The 13239-nt window shown below is 38.8% G+C and overlaps 3 protein-coding genes across 3 annotated transcripts; all 3 read left to right on the top strand.

Moving 5' to 3' along the window:
- Positions 1-395: 395 nt before the first annotated feature.
- Positions 396-2869, top strand: LOC141016829 (protein THEM6-like). The gene is made up of 3 exons (XM_073491380.1): positions 396-503; positions 1873-2380; positions 2487-2869. The coding sequence occupies exons 2-3, from the start codon at positions 1877-1879 to the stop codon at positions 2592-2594; spliced, it is 612 nt and encodes a 203-aa protein (XP_073347481.1). The 5' UTR covers positions 396-503; positions 1873-1876; the 3' UTR covers positions 2595-2869.
- A 1172-nt stretch (positions 2870-4041) lies between these two features.
- On the top strand, positions 4042-7145 carry LOC141017138 (protein THEM6). The gene is made up of 3 exons (XM_073491757.1): positions 4042-4111; positions 4655-5159; positions 5866-7145. The coding sequence occupies exons 2-3, from the start codon at positions 4659-4661 to the stop codon at positions 5971-5973; spliced, it is 609 nt and encodes a 202-aa protein (XP_073347858.1). The 5' UTR covers positions 4042-4111; positions 4655-4658; the 3' UTR covers positions 5974-7145.
- Positions 7146-9028: 1883 nt separating this feature from the next.
- ftr67 (finTRIM family, member 67) lies at positions 9029-13236 on the top strand. Its single transcript, XM_073492101.1, has 7 exons — positions 9029-9712; positions 10422-10517; positions 10679-10912; positions 10994-11153; positions 11244-11345; positions 12057-12155; positions 12776-13236. The coding sequence occupies exons 1-7, from the start codon at positions 9116-9118 to the stop codon at positions 12841-12843; spliced, it is 1356 nt and encodes a 451-aa protein (XP_073348202.1). The 5' UTR covers positions 9029-9115; the 3' UTR covers positions 12844-13236.
- The last annotated feature ends 3 nt before the right edge of the window (positions 13237-13239 follow it).

The raw sequence follows: 13239 nt of genomic DNA, 5'->3' as shown, positions 1-13239 counted from the left end.
GTGTTTGTGAAATCAACCATATATAATCAATGAATCCACAATGAAATCAATGCATGCTGTAGGACCAATCATCGCTGCCCGTTCTGTCTTACGTCACGTCCACATTTCCTTATAAGGACTCTAGAGCACGCATGCACTGTAGAGGGATTCAGCCATGATACCAAATGAGAGAGGAAGTGAAACACTTATCTTCAAAGTAAAGTTCCATGAATTCGAAAAAACATATTGAATACATTTATGGCCAATATGTGACAAGACGAGTAATTGCTTTAACAATAAAACGGATTACTCCAAAGAACTCCGATCATTTAATATTTGTACGCTTTATTTCAGATTTAACGTCGACGAACCTCCGTCAGTTATTGTTTTATTTTGAAGGCTGTAACCGGAAATGTTTGGAGCGCATATTTAAACATTCCTCTCACTCGCGGTGTGTTCAGTGTATGGACAGAGAAGACGGCACACTGGGTCTGAGTTGAAACAGGTGACTCAGACAGAAGCAGGTGAGTGTACTGGGTTTTTTTTTTTTGTTTTTTTTTACCAAAAGTTGTGACTAATATTAGCTTTACTTTATCCGTTTGTTGACGTTGCCATGAAGTCAGACCGAAAACCATGGACACAAACTTCCCTCAACAAGTAGTTAAACCTCTGACCTGTCAGCGTTAATGGAAACGTTAGCTTAAATTTCAAACAAAATGTTACAGCATTATTTTCAACTTTTGTCAATGACATGTCTGACCTTACATTACTCTCAGACTGTTAAACTCACTACTATAAGTACATTATTGTTTATTAGCTACTTCTGCATCCTGGCACTGATTTTCCATCTCATTCGTTCTGAATCTCAGAGTTAGCATAGCCTTGCTAACGACAATTTGTGTCGGGTCTACTATTCTTTGAAACAGATTTTATATGTTTTAGTAAACAGTTTTCATTTACTCTCAACTATTCATGAATTGCGACATGCTGAGTTTTTGCAGAGGTGGCCTGCCCTTCCTGTAGAACCTGTTCTCACCTATGTACACCTGTTAAATCAGTATCCGCTCACATGTATCCTGCAAAGTGAAAACGCTCAAACTCGTTTTGAAACGATCGCAATGGGCTTGTTTATAGGACTGTAAAATGATGGTAGGATTGCCTCAAGAACAGGGCACAGGTTTCATGTCAACATTAGGGGCGACACTGGAAAATAACATTAAAACACATCAACTTACTGCAGGTTATGGTGGTTAAACACTACTTTCCCTTTTTTTGTTTGTTTAAAATATTAAATTAAATACACATAGAAAGAAATGTGAGAACTATGCCTGCAAATAAAAGGGTGAGCATTGTTTGCTATATAATTACTGACCACTATAAACGTCAATCACTGTGCTTTAATTCTTATCTGCATTCAAGTGAGTTTCATGCAAATATGGAGCCCCTGTTTGCTTGTGTGTAGTGCTGAGTCAATCAGAAAAATGCAGATTAAAGTAAGATGCTCCCTTTTTTATTAGGGAAGAAATACTGTTATTTCAGACAGGTTTGGACAAACTAATCTGTTGTGCTGCTGAAATGTAAAGAAATGGCTGTTTCCTGGAGAAATCTTCTCTTCGAGCTGCCTGTCAAAGCAACACATCAGGGATTTTTAAAACTAAAACATGAAGTGATGTAAATAGGCTTCAGTACTAAATGATATAAAGATAGTTAGTTTGTCACTTTCTTTTATGAAAGGTAGCAATATGATGAATACAAGCTGGAAAATAACAAGTCATTTCCACCTTTTAGTTCTTGTTTTTCTCCCACCATAACTACCATACCTCTACTTTAGTCTACACATCAATGTAACCCCACTGCATTCCTCTGCTTGTGTACTGTATGTCTGTTCCCTAGAGAGATGTGGTGGGTGCTGTGGGTGCTTGCAGCCTTGCTGGCTCTCTTCTGCACTCTGGATGTGTGGTACTTCCTGCAGGCAGGTGTTGTGATCCTCCGGGCCTGGTTTCAGCCGATAATCTGGGATGTCACAGCAGAGCAGACCATCACAGGCCGGGTCACTCCCCACGACATCGACATGTGCCACATGAACAATGCTCGTTACCTTCGGGAGTGTGACTTTGCCCGCTTCTCTCTCTACGTACGTAACGGTGTGTTCAAGGCAGTGCGAGCCCTGGGAGGGTCCATGGTCGTGGGGGCCACCACCATCCGATACCGCAGGGCTCTGTGTATAGGTGAGGGCTACGAGCTGAGGAGCCGAATCGTCACTTGGGATGAAAAAGCCTTTTTCCTGGAGCAGAGATTTGTGTCAACAAAAGATGGGTTGGTGTGTGCCGTCATGTACTGCAAGCAGAGTGTCATACGCAGTAGCCCTGACAAGATCATGCAGCACCTGTGCAAGCGGAAGGTAAGGAACAGATTATCAAACACACATGCAGATTTTACACCAGAAAGGAAATTAAAAAGGCCTCCAATAATTGATTGACATTGAGCTTATGTCTTTCTCCTTGCAGGTGGAGTGCCCTGAGTTTCCAGAGGACCTTCAGCACTGGGTTAACTTCATCTCCGCCAGCAGTCAGGCCCTCAGGGCAGAGAGCGGACTAGATGAGAAGAACAAATAAGGGATTGCATGGGCAGCTATTGAGACTGGCTTTTGTAACCTGGCTAATTTACTAGCCCCTGGAGAGAGACATTTCTCATCTCTTCTCAACTACTGGACTTGAACACACTTGTGCCTACACTTCTGAAAATGAGCCTCACTCAGACCCATTACTTATCTATGTCAGCATTGTTTGGTGTGGCCAAAAACAGATTACCTATTCATTAAAAGGAAAGTAATATGATTGGAAAGTGTATCTTCTTGTATTATGGCAGCAATAAAACAAATCCATTATGAGGTCCTGTTGATGCACTTTTATGTCCTCACTGTGTTTATAGACAAACAGCTGTACAGAGAGCTTCACACACTTTTAACATGACTCCTAGACAGAGTTTAGTTAGATGTTTGACTGTAAAAAAAAAAATTGAAAACTAAGAGAAAATTGTTGATGATGGTTACAAATAAGAAAAAGAAGCAAATATCACAAGTCTGAGAGTAAAGAAGAAGAAATTTAGAAAATTGGTTTGTTGAGCGAGTTTTACAGTCATAAAGGATGTAGAAAATTGGTTTGTTGAGCGAGTTTTACAGTCATAAAGCATGTAGAAAATTGGTTTGTTGAGTGAGTTTTACAGTCATAAAGCATGTAGAAAATTGGTTTGTTGAGCGAGTTTTACAGTCATAAAGGATGTAAATATACAAAGTGTGTGCAGGTTTTTACAGATGGAGTGACGGATTCATAAACAGTCCTGGAGGTGAGATATGCAAACGAACTTCACATTTCTTAACTGTGTATACAGTTGATTTGTATGCCATTTTGACGGCCTTAAGACAGGCTGATCAAATCAATCCAAACAAGGTTCATGTCTGTGGTGAATCACTGTCTCAGAATTCATTGAAAAAGGCACTGAGGTCACATTCATATTGGTTCCTGCTCATATGGGCATTCTGGGTAATGGGAGGGGATTAAACTAACTAGCTACAAACTGTTAAAAAATATTATATAGACGTGTGTGTGCGTGTGTGTATGTATACATATATATGTGTGTGTGTGTATATATATAGAGAGATAATGTCTATATTATATAATATATATATATAATGTATATATATGGATATGTGTATGTGTATAAGGAACTGAATATATTTTCTTTCATTTTACAATCCTGTGTTGTAAAATGACAATAAATGAACCTTGATACCTAGATTACACTTTCAGAGGTAAAGGGCACAGTTTTTTGGAAGAAGATCATGAGAGTGACAACAGCAGCTGGATCAGCACATAAAAGGAAGAAATCTACATTCAATTTAAAATAATGTGAGTATCATTGTGAGGAATGGGGGAGCGAAAAGAAAATAGGGGATAAAGCTAGTTACCTTACTACTCCAGGGGGTGGCAGTAATGGCACGCTGCTGTTAAACCTCAAAGAAGAAGAAGAAGAAGTACGTGTCGTCACACACCCGGAAGTCATGTTAATTCATTCCTACCGGTTTCTTCAAGTTACATCGCATCCCATGGTAGCACTCTCTTCTAGACACACAGTGAGTTTTACAGCCATAAAAATACAATTATACTGTATTTATGGTTATTACTTAAATCTCGATATTGACTAAACTTTAAAATAGTGACTTTACGCGTTCAGAAAGTCTTTATTCTGCAAAGGCCACTAACTACCGGTGGCTAGCAGCTAAGCTAACAGATTTGGCTGTCACAGCAGCTTGAGCCGCGTTCATTTGAATGCAGCAGCGTTTTTTTGTAGCTTCCTGGTCCTCTCAAGGTTGAAGTGGGTGATTATGTTGCATCCGTGTTTTTAGCTTTAATGTTATGCCAATGAGTGAAAAAGCACTAATCTCTTGTTTTTCTACCCATCTGCTCTGACATTGATGAGGTCAAAGGAGCGTTTGATTAAATATTGAGTGTGGTCATGCATTTGGAAAACACAAACTCCTTTTATGTAAAGGATTTTGCTGTAGACTAGTATAAATGCAGCGGTTTATAAATCATTTATAGCATATAATGCCTTAACATCTATCAGTTTTGTTTCTTGTCACTAATATTTTGTCCATTTTTGATATTTGTTCCAGAGGGATGTTGCTGCTGGTGCTGGGTGCCCTCCTCCTGCTCTTCTGCAGTCTGGATGTATGGTACTTCCTACGGGGGGCCCAGGTGTTCATCCAGGCGTGGTTCCAACCACGAATATGGGACATTCTTGCTGAGCAAAGCATTGATGGCATGGTCCTTCCCCATGATTTGGACTACATGGGCCACATGAACAACTCCCGATACCTAAGGGAGTGTGACTTTGCTCGTTTCCATCATTACATGCGAAACGGGCTGTTCATGGCCTCACGCAAACTGGGGGCCAAAATGGTAGTAGGGGCCTCTACCATACGCTACCGGCGCTCGCTGGCCTTCCGTGAGGCTTTTGAGATTCGGACCAAAGTATTGGGATGGGATGAGAAGGCGTTTTACTTGGAGCAGCGCTTTGTGTCCAAGGCAGATGGTTTTGTCTCCGCGGTCATGCTCTGCAGGCAGAATGTGGTGCGCTGCAGCCCAGAGACCATTATTGAGTTTGTCTGCAAAAGGAAGGTGAGAAATAGCAAGAGTCCTCAGATGTCTTCATTTGTCCAGACCTCAAAGATATTCAGATTACTGTCATAGAGTATTTTTTCTCCTAAAAAATTACTTAAGTTGATTATCAAAATAATTGTCTATAAATATAATAGCTGACTTGTAATCAATCAATTGTTGCAGTTCTATACTTTGGTAGGGTTGTGACTAATAATTATTTTCATTATTGATTAATCTGCTCATCATTATTTCTGTTAATTGTTGTAAAAATATACAGAAAATTCGCTTTACAGTTTCTCAAAGCCTAATATGAGATATTAAATAGTTGGCTTTCTGAAAAAAAGACTGAAATCATACAAATCATACAAATATTCAAATACAAGAGCAGCACATCTGCAGAGTTTAGATATTGGAACTAGAAAATATTTGCTAATTTAAAAAAAAAAAAAGAAAGACTTAAAGGAATCAATTAGGATTAAGATACTTGCCTATCATTTTTCTTTTTGTCAACTGATTAATCAATCAACTAATAATTTCACCTCTACTGTTCTAAAAATGTCCATCACAAGTTAATAAAACCCACAGTGATGTCTTCAAATGCTACAATATGTATGACCAACAGTCCAAAACCTGGAAACTTAGATTGATTGTTATTGTTGTTTCCACTCTAGACTGTGGCTTTAGCTCTACTCTGGCACTCTGTTAACTTTGTGTTTGTGTACAGATTGAATGCCCCGAGTTTCCTGAGGACCTCAAACACTGGATTAGCTTCATCTCAGCCAGCAGCCAGGCCCTGAGAGCAGAGAGCGGACTGGAAGAGAAGAACAAGTGAAGCCGCACCATGAATCATGAGTATAGACGCACATATCATTAGCATTGCACGCACATATACAGTAACATACATTCACACAAACAGTTAAACATCGTAGAGTTTTTAGTTGACTTACAAAATTCCATGTATCTGTTTTTCAGTCGATCGTACCTGCTGTGTATTTTTGTATGATGTGAACAGAAATACTGAACTTGAGACACCTGAGTATGAAAACTTGAACTGTAAGGTATTCCATGTTTAAAAACACACTGTACTGTATGCATTGGGATCGTGGTGAAAATTGTTCTGCGATACAATGACGTAGCTTTATCCTTGCAGCTTCTTCAGCAGTTGACTGTGAATAGACTTGCTTCAGACATCTTCATTCTCATTTAGCAAAACCTTCAGATAAGCATGTAGAGAAAAAAAGGTAATCTTCCACTGACATTGATGCATGTTTTGAAACAAACAGAAGAATTCTTTTGTGCCTGTTTCTCTTGATTAGCTGTAGTTTACACTTACAGAGAATTACAACTTTTTATGAAAAAATGTACATGTGATGAAATACTTGAATGGATATCATGAATATGTACTGACAGCTGTTTAATCTACCCATCAGCATTTTGCACAAAGTGTAACACGAGGGAGTAGATGAACTGAATTCCTGGTAACAATCTGAAAGGGAATGTTTGATTTTGAAGGATAATTTTTTTCAGTACAGTTTTATTCCTTTTAACAAATTATAATTCATGCAATTAAAGGGTCGGCTTCTTGATTGGAACTGCATGTAATACCAAGAAAAAATGCTTGGATCTGAATTAACAGGCATAATAAGCAAACTGTTCCAAACCTGCAACGCACAATGAACAAGAATGTTTGGTTTTATCGAGGCAGCCTTTTGAAATCTGGAAGTTTCCCCTTAATGCATCAAAGCTTTATTTTGTGACCAAAGTAATGTATCGTCCTATATGAAGAGGAAACAAAATCATTTTATGAAGATGTATGTGACCTGTTATTTATCTTGTTAATGCACTGACAACAAATCCTGTCCAGTTAGTTTAAGTTTGAAAATATGCACTGTCCTTTTATTTTCCACTTATATATGATTTGTTGAAATTAATTTATGTACCAAACTTTATTTACTGTCTTTATTTATTTGAAGGCATTTTGAATTAAAAATGCATTGGAAACTATATTTGAGTTATCAGTGATTTGTTTGTTGTCCTGTACTGAAGACTAATATTTGTACCTACCTTATTATTTACATCTCAGTGACACTACTGGATATGTGACCAGTGCAGTTTTAAAGTCTGTGCTACAGGAACTTAACAAAATGTAATTGTTGTGTAATTGATACAAATAACTCCAGCAGATAGTTTAAAAAGGAACTTTTTTAGTGCAAGTCTAAAATTTCTGGCTTGAAGAATTTGTCATTCAGAGATGTTCAAACATTTTCTTTGCAGGGCGTAGTATATGGTGTTTCGCAGTGGCAGAATGTGTACATTTATTCTAGTATGGTGATAAAGTTCAGTTTTTAGGTACTGTTACTTTCCATTTTCCACTACTTTATACACCTACATCAGCACCTTACAGTCTGACAGCTATATTTAAGTAAAAAGTAAACAAGGCTTTCTACATGTTAATGCATCAATAATAATTATCCAGTAAAATATCTGACAGGACTGCATCTGCTGCAGAATAACCTAAGGAGCCTATGCATTGCTCATTATATGTTTGTACCTCTATTAAAGTAAGAGTTTGAATGCAGCTACACTTATATTAGAATCAGAGATACTAAATTGATAGTATTATACACCTGAATCCTTCAAAATAAAAGCACCATCTCTGCAAATCTTAAATATAAAAAAATTATACATCAGAAGAACTTGTTCTGACCTGTACTTTATTCTAACATTATCATTGGATTTAGCATTAAATGAAAATTTACATCTGTTATATGACACCTATATGGTGACAAATTACGTTATGTTATAGTATTTTTATTAAACTGTATTTAGGTATTGTTCGGTCATGATTAAATATATACACTGTTGGGAAGTGACTGTGAGCAAGTACTTGTACTCACATACTGTACTTCCAGTTTTGTGATACTTGAACTTTAATTGAGAATTAAAATATTGTACTTTTACTCCACTACAATCACATTACTATATTTATGATTTTACTTTATTGTAGCTTTCAAATTTGTTTGAAAAATTAGAAGAAAAAAAATCATATATAATGTACTTAACAAAACATAAGGTTTCGTAACAGATTAAACAATCCTACAGTATATAGAGTAGTTAAAATGAAATCCATATTGACCAGTTTCAACTTAAAGATACTGCTGAAAATACATGTTATTAATACATCAATAATAATAATGTTGTGCCTGTTGTGTTAAAATAATATACCTTTACTCTGTACTCTTACTCAAGTAGTATTATGGATGCTTTTACTAGTAAAGAGATTTTTCTTTTCTTTTCATTTTTTTTACATTAGTTAATACTAAAAATGTAATTTTATAATATATTTTATAACATAAAATATACACAAAGCAAATTTTAAAAAATCACAAAACAGAGAGACAAACTATTTCATGAAATAAAACTTAAATAATTATTTCCATTTTCTAATTTAGTGATAATGGCATATATGGCTGTAAAACAGTTTCATTAAAGGGACACTACGCAGTTTTGGAGAAGAAATTCAACCTCAGAATTTTATTATTTACAATATTAATAAGGTAATAATACAAACTCAGAAAAGTAAGGTCCCCAGAACGCTGTTTGAAGCTGGAAAGGTGGCAGGGTCCGCCACATATAAACAAAGTAAAACACCATGAAATTGTGTTGTCCTTTATGGTCAATTTGTTTACTGAGTTTAAGTTTTGTTTATTTAGTTTGTTTAGACTTAAAAATCAGTCAATGAAGATCTTTCTTTTCTGACTAAAAATTATTCCCCAAAACTACACAGTGCACCTTTAACCTTATTTTGAAAGTACCTGTTTTTTAAAGCTTAAACTCCCTGCCACCGTTTCCGGTGACGTCTCCCTCGCCACGCCCCCTCCCATTCACTTCCTGTAAACAAAGCAGCAGCTGTCTGCCTGACAGATTCCTGTGTTCTCGCTCATTTTCTACGCTCTCCTCGCTGTTTGTGGACGATGGCGCACGCCGGAGTGGTTCTGGACAAGGACCAGTTCAACTGCTCGATCTGTCTGGACGTGCTGAGGGACCCTGTGACCATCCCGTGCGGACACAGCTACTGCTCGGACTGCATCAAGAACTACTGGGACCAGGACGACTACCTGGGGGTCTACGTCTGCCCACAATGTCGGCAGAACTTCAACCCGAGGCCTCTGCTCGCCAGAAACACCATGCTGGCCGACGTGGTGGAGAAATTCAAAAAGACTGGACTCCAAGAGGCCACGACGCCTTCAAAGCAAAGTTTTGCCGAGGCCGAGGACGTGGAGTGCGACGTCTGCACCGGGAGGAAGAACAAGGCTGTGAAATCCTGTCTGGTGTGTCTGGCCTCCTACTGCGAGCTGCACGTCCAGCCTCACTACGAGTCCGCTGCCTTCAAGAAACACAGGCTGGTGTCGGCCTCCAAAAAGTTCAAGGAGACGATCTGTGGCCGACACGACAAGCTGCTGGAGGTGTACTGCCGCACAGACAGGCAGTGTATCTGCTACCTGTGTCTGACTGATGAACACAAGGGGCACGACACGGTGCTGGCTGAGGAAGAGATGCAACAGAAGCAGGTAATCAAATCACCTGATTAAAGACAAGGCTGCTGATCACTGACTGTTCCTCAGTGGTGGAGTGTAACTAAGTACTCAAGTACTGTCCCTGAAGTCCACATTAGAGGTACTTGTACTGAGTCTTATGTCTTTTAATGCCACTTTCTCAGGGACTATTTTAGTTTTTACTCCACTACAATTATCTCACAGTGTAGTTACTAGTTACTAGAGGTAAACTGATTATTGATCGGTCATTGAGTACATTGATTGTTTAGTTAGACCTGGTCAAATGTGTTCTGGATGTCGGAAAAGCAGCAAAATCATTATTTTCTCCAGTTTCTCAAGTAAAATGAAGTATTAACAAATGTAACCAGACTGTCTGCAACATCCTAAATGAATCTAGTCCAGGTTTGATACATTTATGTGCAGGGATCTTTCATCTTGACCTGCTCTGATTGAGAAAAATAACAAATTTGATGGGTTTTTTTCGGTTTTCACAATTAAACAGACTTGTTGTACCTGTAAACAACCTGTTTCACAACTTTAAGCAATGCACCAACTGAGAATGAACCCATACTTCTCTCCGTTTACCTTTTAACTCCTTAACTGGAAGTTTAAGTGATGAACATTGTGTAAAATCTCATACAGATGAAAATCCAATTCAGTTTAATATAACCACAAAGAAACACCTTGAAATAAAAGTGACTTTGGTTTCCATTTTTTCTCTCAGAGGCAGCTTGGTGACATGAAGCAGAGCTCTCAGCTGAGAATTCATCAGAGAGAAAAGGAGGCCCAGGAGCTGAGACAAGCCATTTTCTCTCTCACTGTAAGTGCCAACACACACAGTATTGATCACTATATGCATGCTAAAAACCTCTTTGAGTCCTGTAAACAATTAATTATTCAGTATTTTATCACCCTTAAAACTGCCAAAACTCAACGATCCGTCCGACATGGGTTGATTTGTTGATTTGCGTCTCCCTCCAGCGTTCTGCTCGGGCAGTAGCCGAGGAGAGCGACGCCGTCTTCACCGACCTGATCCGCTCGATTGAGCTGAAGCGCTTTGAGGTGAGAGAGCTGATCAAAGCCCAGGAGAAGACGGCGGCCAGTCAGGCCGAGCAGCTGCTGGACAAGATCCAGAAGGAGATCGCTGAGCTGAAGATGAACGAGGCTGAACTGGACAAACTGTCCCACACCGAGGACCACATCAGCTTCCTTCAGGTAACGACACTGCGGAGAGGTTTCACATTCCCAGGACGTTAACACTTTACCTAAACTGTCTGTCTTGGTTTGTCATTTCAGAGCTGTCAGTCTCTGCAAGCTCCACCTGCGCTGTCCGCTCTGCCTCCAGTCACTGTGGACCCCCACCTGACCTTTGGCCTGGTGATGACAGCTGTGTCAGATTTTAAAGGACTGTTGCAGGAGGTCTGCCAGGAAGGATTTGTCTGCATCTACGAGAGAGGTACACCAATGAGTTGGACTGAATTAGTGTTTTTTATCTGACGCATACTAATCTGTCAGCTCTTGTTAACGCGATGTCTCTCTTTCGTAGTGAGAGACGTCATCATTGTCGGCCCGAAACATCCTGCTGTGCAGCTCGACACAACACAGCCCCGTGAGGGTGGAGCGGCTGAACAGATGGAAGCGACAACAGGTGAGTCTGAAAACATGTCCGTGCTCGTCTTAATAGTACGATTTGGAAGAGTAGGGCACAAAATTACGACTTTGAATGCAGGTTTTAAAAATTCTGGGAGTCAGGGATGCATTTCTCAGCTATGTTTATCATCTTTAAATAGCTTGTATGAATGTAAACACATCTTTAATTTTTGAATTTCTTGAGTTTTTCTTCTTTTCATGATTGATTAATCTTTCCATTTCTTTGTCAATTAATTTTCTAATCGTTTAGACCAGACCTATTCAACTGGCAACCCTTTAACAACCTCATTCCGGCTCTTTGCTCATTCTCGGAATAACAAATGTTGTTTTCCCGAGACAATGGGTTCATTTTCTCGAGATCTTGAGACTTGAAACTTTGTTTTATAAAAATAACATTACAAGAATCAAACTGACAACCTACTGACATCCCATAGTCCTAGGTCACGTCTACAAATGTATAGTTTTGTCTGGCCACTTAACTTAAAAACATTCTATGTGATATTGAAAGTCTTAATTGTGACTTGCTGACCCTGCAGAAACCCTGTTTTTTTGTGTTTCTCATCCTAACCGCATTATGATGCAGCACAAACACCTTCGTCAACATGTTTGTTTATAATAGCGTTTGCTGAATCTGCACAAGTGGAAGGATGAGTGCTGCAGATTCTGATGATAAGACCACCGACACTGTTTGTTCTCTCTGTCCTTACAGTGATGCTTCCACCTGGTCTAGACCAAAGTCCTGTGAGCCCTCTCAACCCTTTCCTCACTCCAGGACCTGCTCTGCCCACCTTTGCCTTCTCACCATTTGGTAAATAGAGCCATGATTGAAAATGTAATGTGTTTCAGCACATTAGTGTGCACAGCTCATTTTATATGAGCAAATGACAAATGATTTATCAATTCAGGGACAGAAGAGTGTTTTCTGTAGTGATATATAGTGAAATACCTGCAACTCCTCTCCTTTTTTCTGTGTACTTGTCATTCTTTTGATCGTTTATTTTAAATCCTTGATCACTTTAATCAATAAATATTCTTTCTAACGACTTTGGAGAAACAGTCAGGTGAATCTTTGAGAGAGAAATCAAAGTAAACCTTTTTTTCATCATTAGCAACTTTGTTTTTTTAGCAACAATTTACCCCAAAATCATAAATACGAGCTCACACCAGAGCAAACTAAATTGATAAAAAGCACTGCAGGTAAGAGGGAAAATATGTATTCATGATTTTGGGGTGAACTGTCCCTTTAAGTCTATATTTAGTATGTGGTATTATTTGTAGTGGTATAAAGACTTCCATCTTACTGTCAAAATCGTTCTGTTTATCATCTGTCATGACAGATCAGATCTCAGAATATGTTTGTGAGCTGTCTCTCTCTCTTTTGTCACCTCAGGGTGCTGCAGACTAATAATTCCTCCTCTGTCTCCTCAGGCTCCAAACTCTCCTCAGGATCCAGACAGAGGCACCTTCAGCGACGTGCTCACCCCCGGAGGAAGTAGACCTGTCGTGGACATCGAAATCAACACTTCACACGCACCTGCACGGGCTGAAAGTGGTTTTTACCTCAGTGCTCTCGTCAGTTTATCTCTTGGCATTACTTTAACTGCTATGTTATCAGCTATAGTTGCACCTCGCATTATAGAGCAGGTGATAAAGATGAGGAGAGTATTTGTAAGGGCCTCGTAAGATCACCTCAACAATGTATTTACTTGAAGTATTAAGCAGCAGAAATTTAGTGTGTTTTAGTGACTTTTTTTTAACACAGCTCTGCTTTTATAATTATTTTCTTTTTTTTTAACCAGAACAACAAAATATTAATTTTGCTTTACATGTATGTGTAATAATATGACATATGACATGCTGAAAATAAAAAGCAAACACAATTGTACAAACTG

Source organism: Pagrus major, chromosome 21 (genome assembly GCF_040436345.1).
Source record: "Pagrus major chromosome 21, Pma_NU_1.0".
Classification (NCBI taxonomy): Eukaryota; Metazoa; Chordata; class Actinopteri; order Spariformes; family Sparidae; genus Pagrus; species Pagrus major.
The sequence above is the reverse complement of the archived record's forward strand: the minus strand, read 5'-3'. Positions and strand labels throughout refer to the sequence as shown.

Excerpts from the sequence above, each read along its gene's own strand:
- LOC141016829 (XM_073491380.1), top strand. The coding sequence starts at position 1,877 with ATGTGGTGGGTGCTGTGGGTGCTTGCAGCCTTGCTGGCTCTCTTCTGC. Across the intron at positions 2,381-2,486 it reads AGCACCTGTGCAAGCGGAAG|GTGGAGTGCCCTGAGTTTCC; the intron begins GTAAGGAACAGA and ends TTCTCCTTGCAG.
- LOC141017138 (XM_073491757.1), top strand. The coding sequence starts at position 4,659 with ATGTTGCTGCTGGTGCTGGGTGCCCTCCTCCTGCTCTTCTGCAGTCTG. Across the intron at positions 5,160-5,865 it reads AGTTTGTCTGCAAAAGGAAG|ATTGAATGCCCCGAGTTTCC; the intron begins GTGAGAAATAGC and ends GTTTGTGTACAG.
- ftr67 (XM_073492101.1), top strand. The coding sequence starts at position 9,116 with ATGGCGCACGCCGGAGTGGTTCTGGACAAGGACCAGTTCAACTGCTCG. Across the intron at positions 9,713-10,421 it reads AAGAGATGCAACAGAAGCAG|AGGCAGCTTGGTGACATGAA; the intron begins GTAATCAAATCA and ends TTTTTCTCTCAG. Across the intron at positions 11,154-11,243 it reads TGTCTGCATCTACGAGAGAG|TGAGAGACGTCATCATTGTC; the intron begins GTACACCAATGA and ends TCTCTTTCGTAG.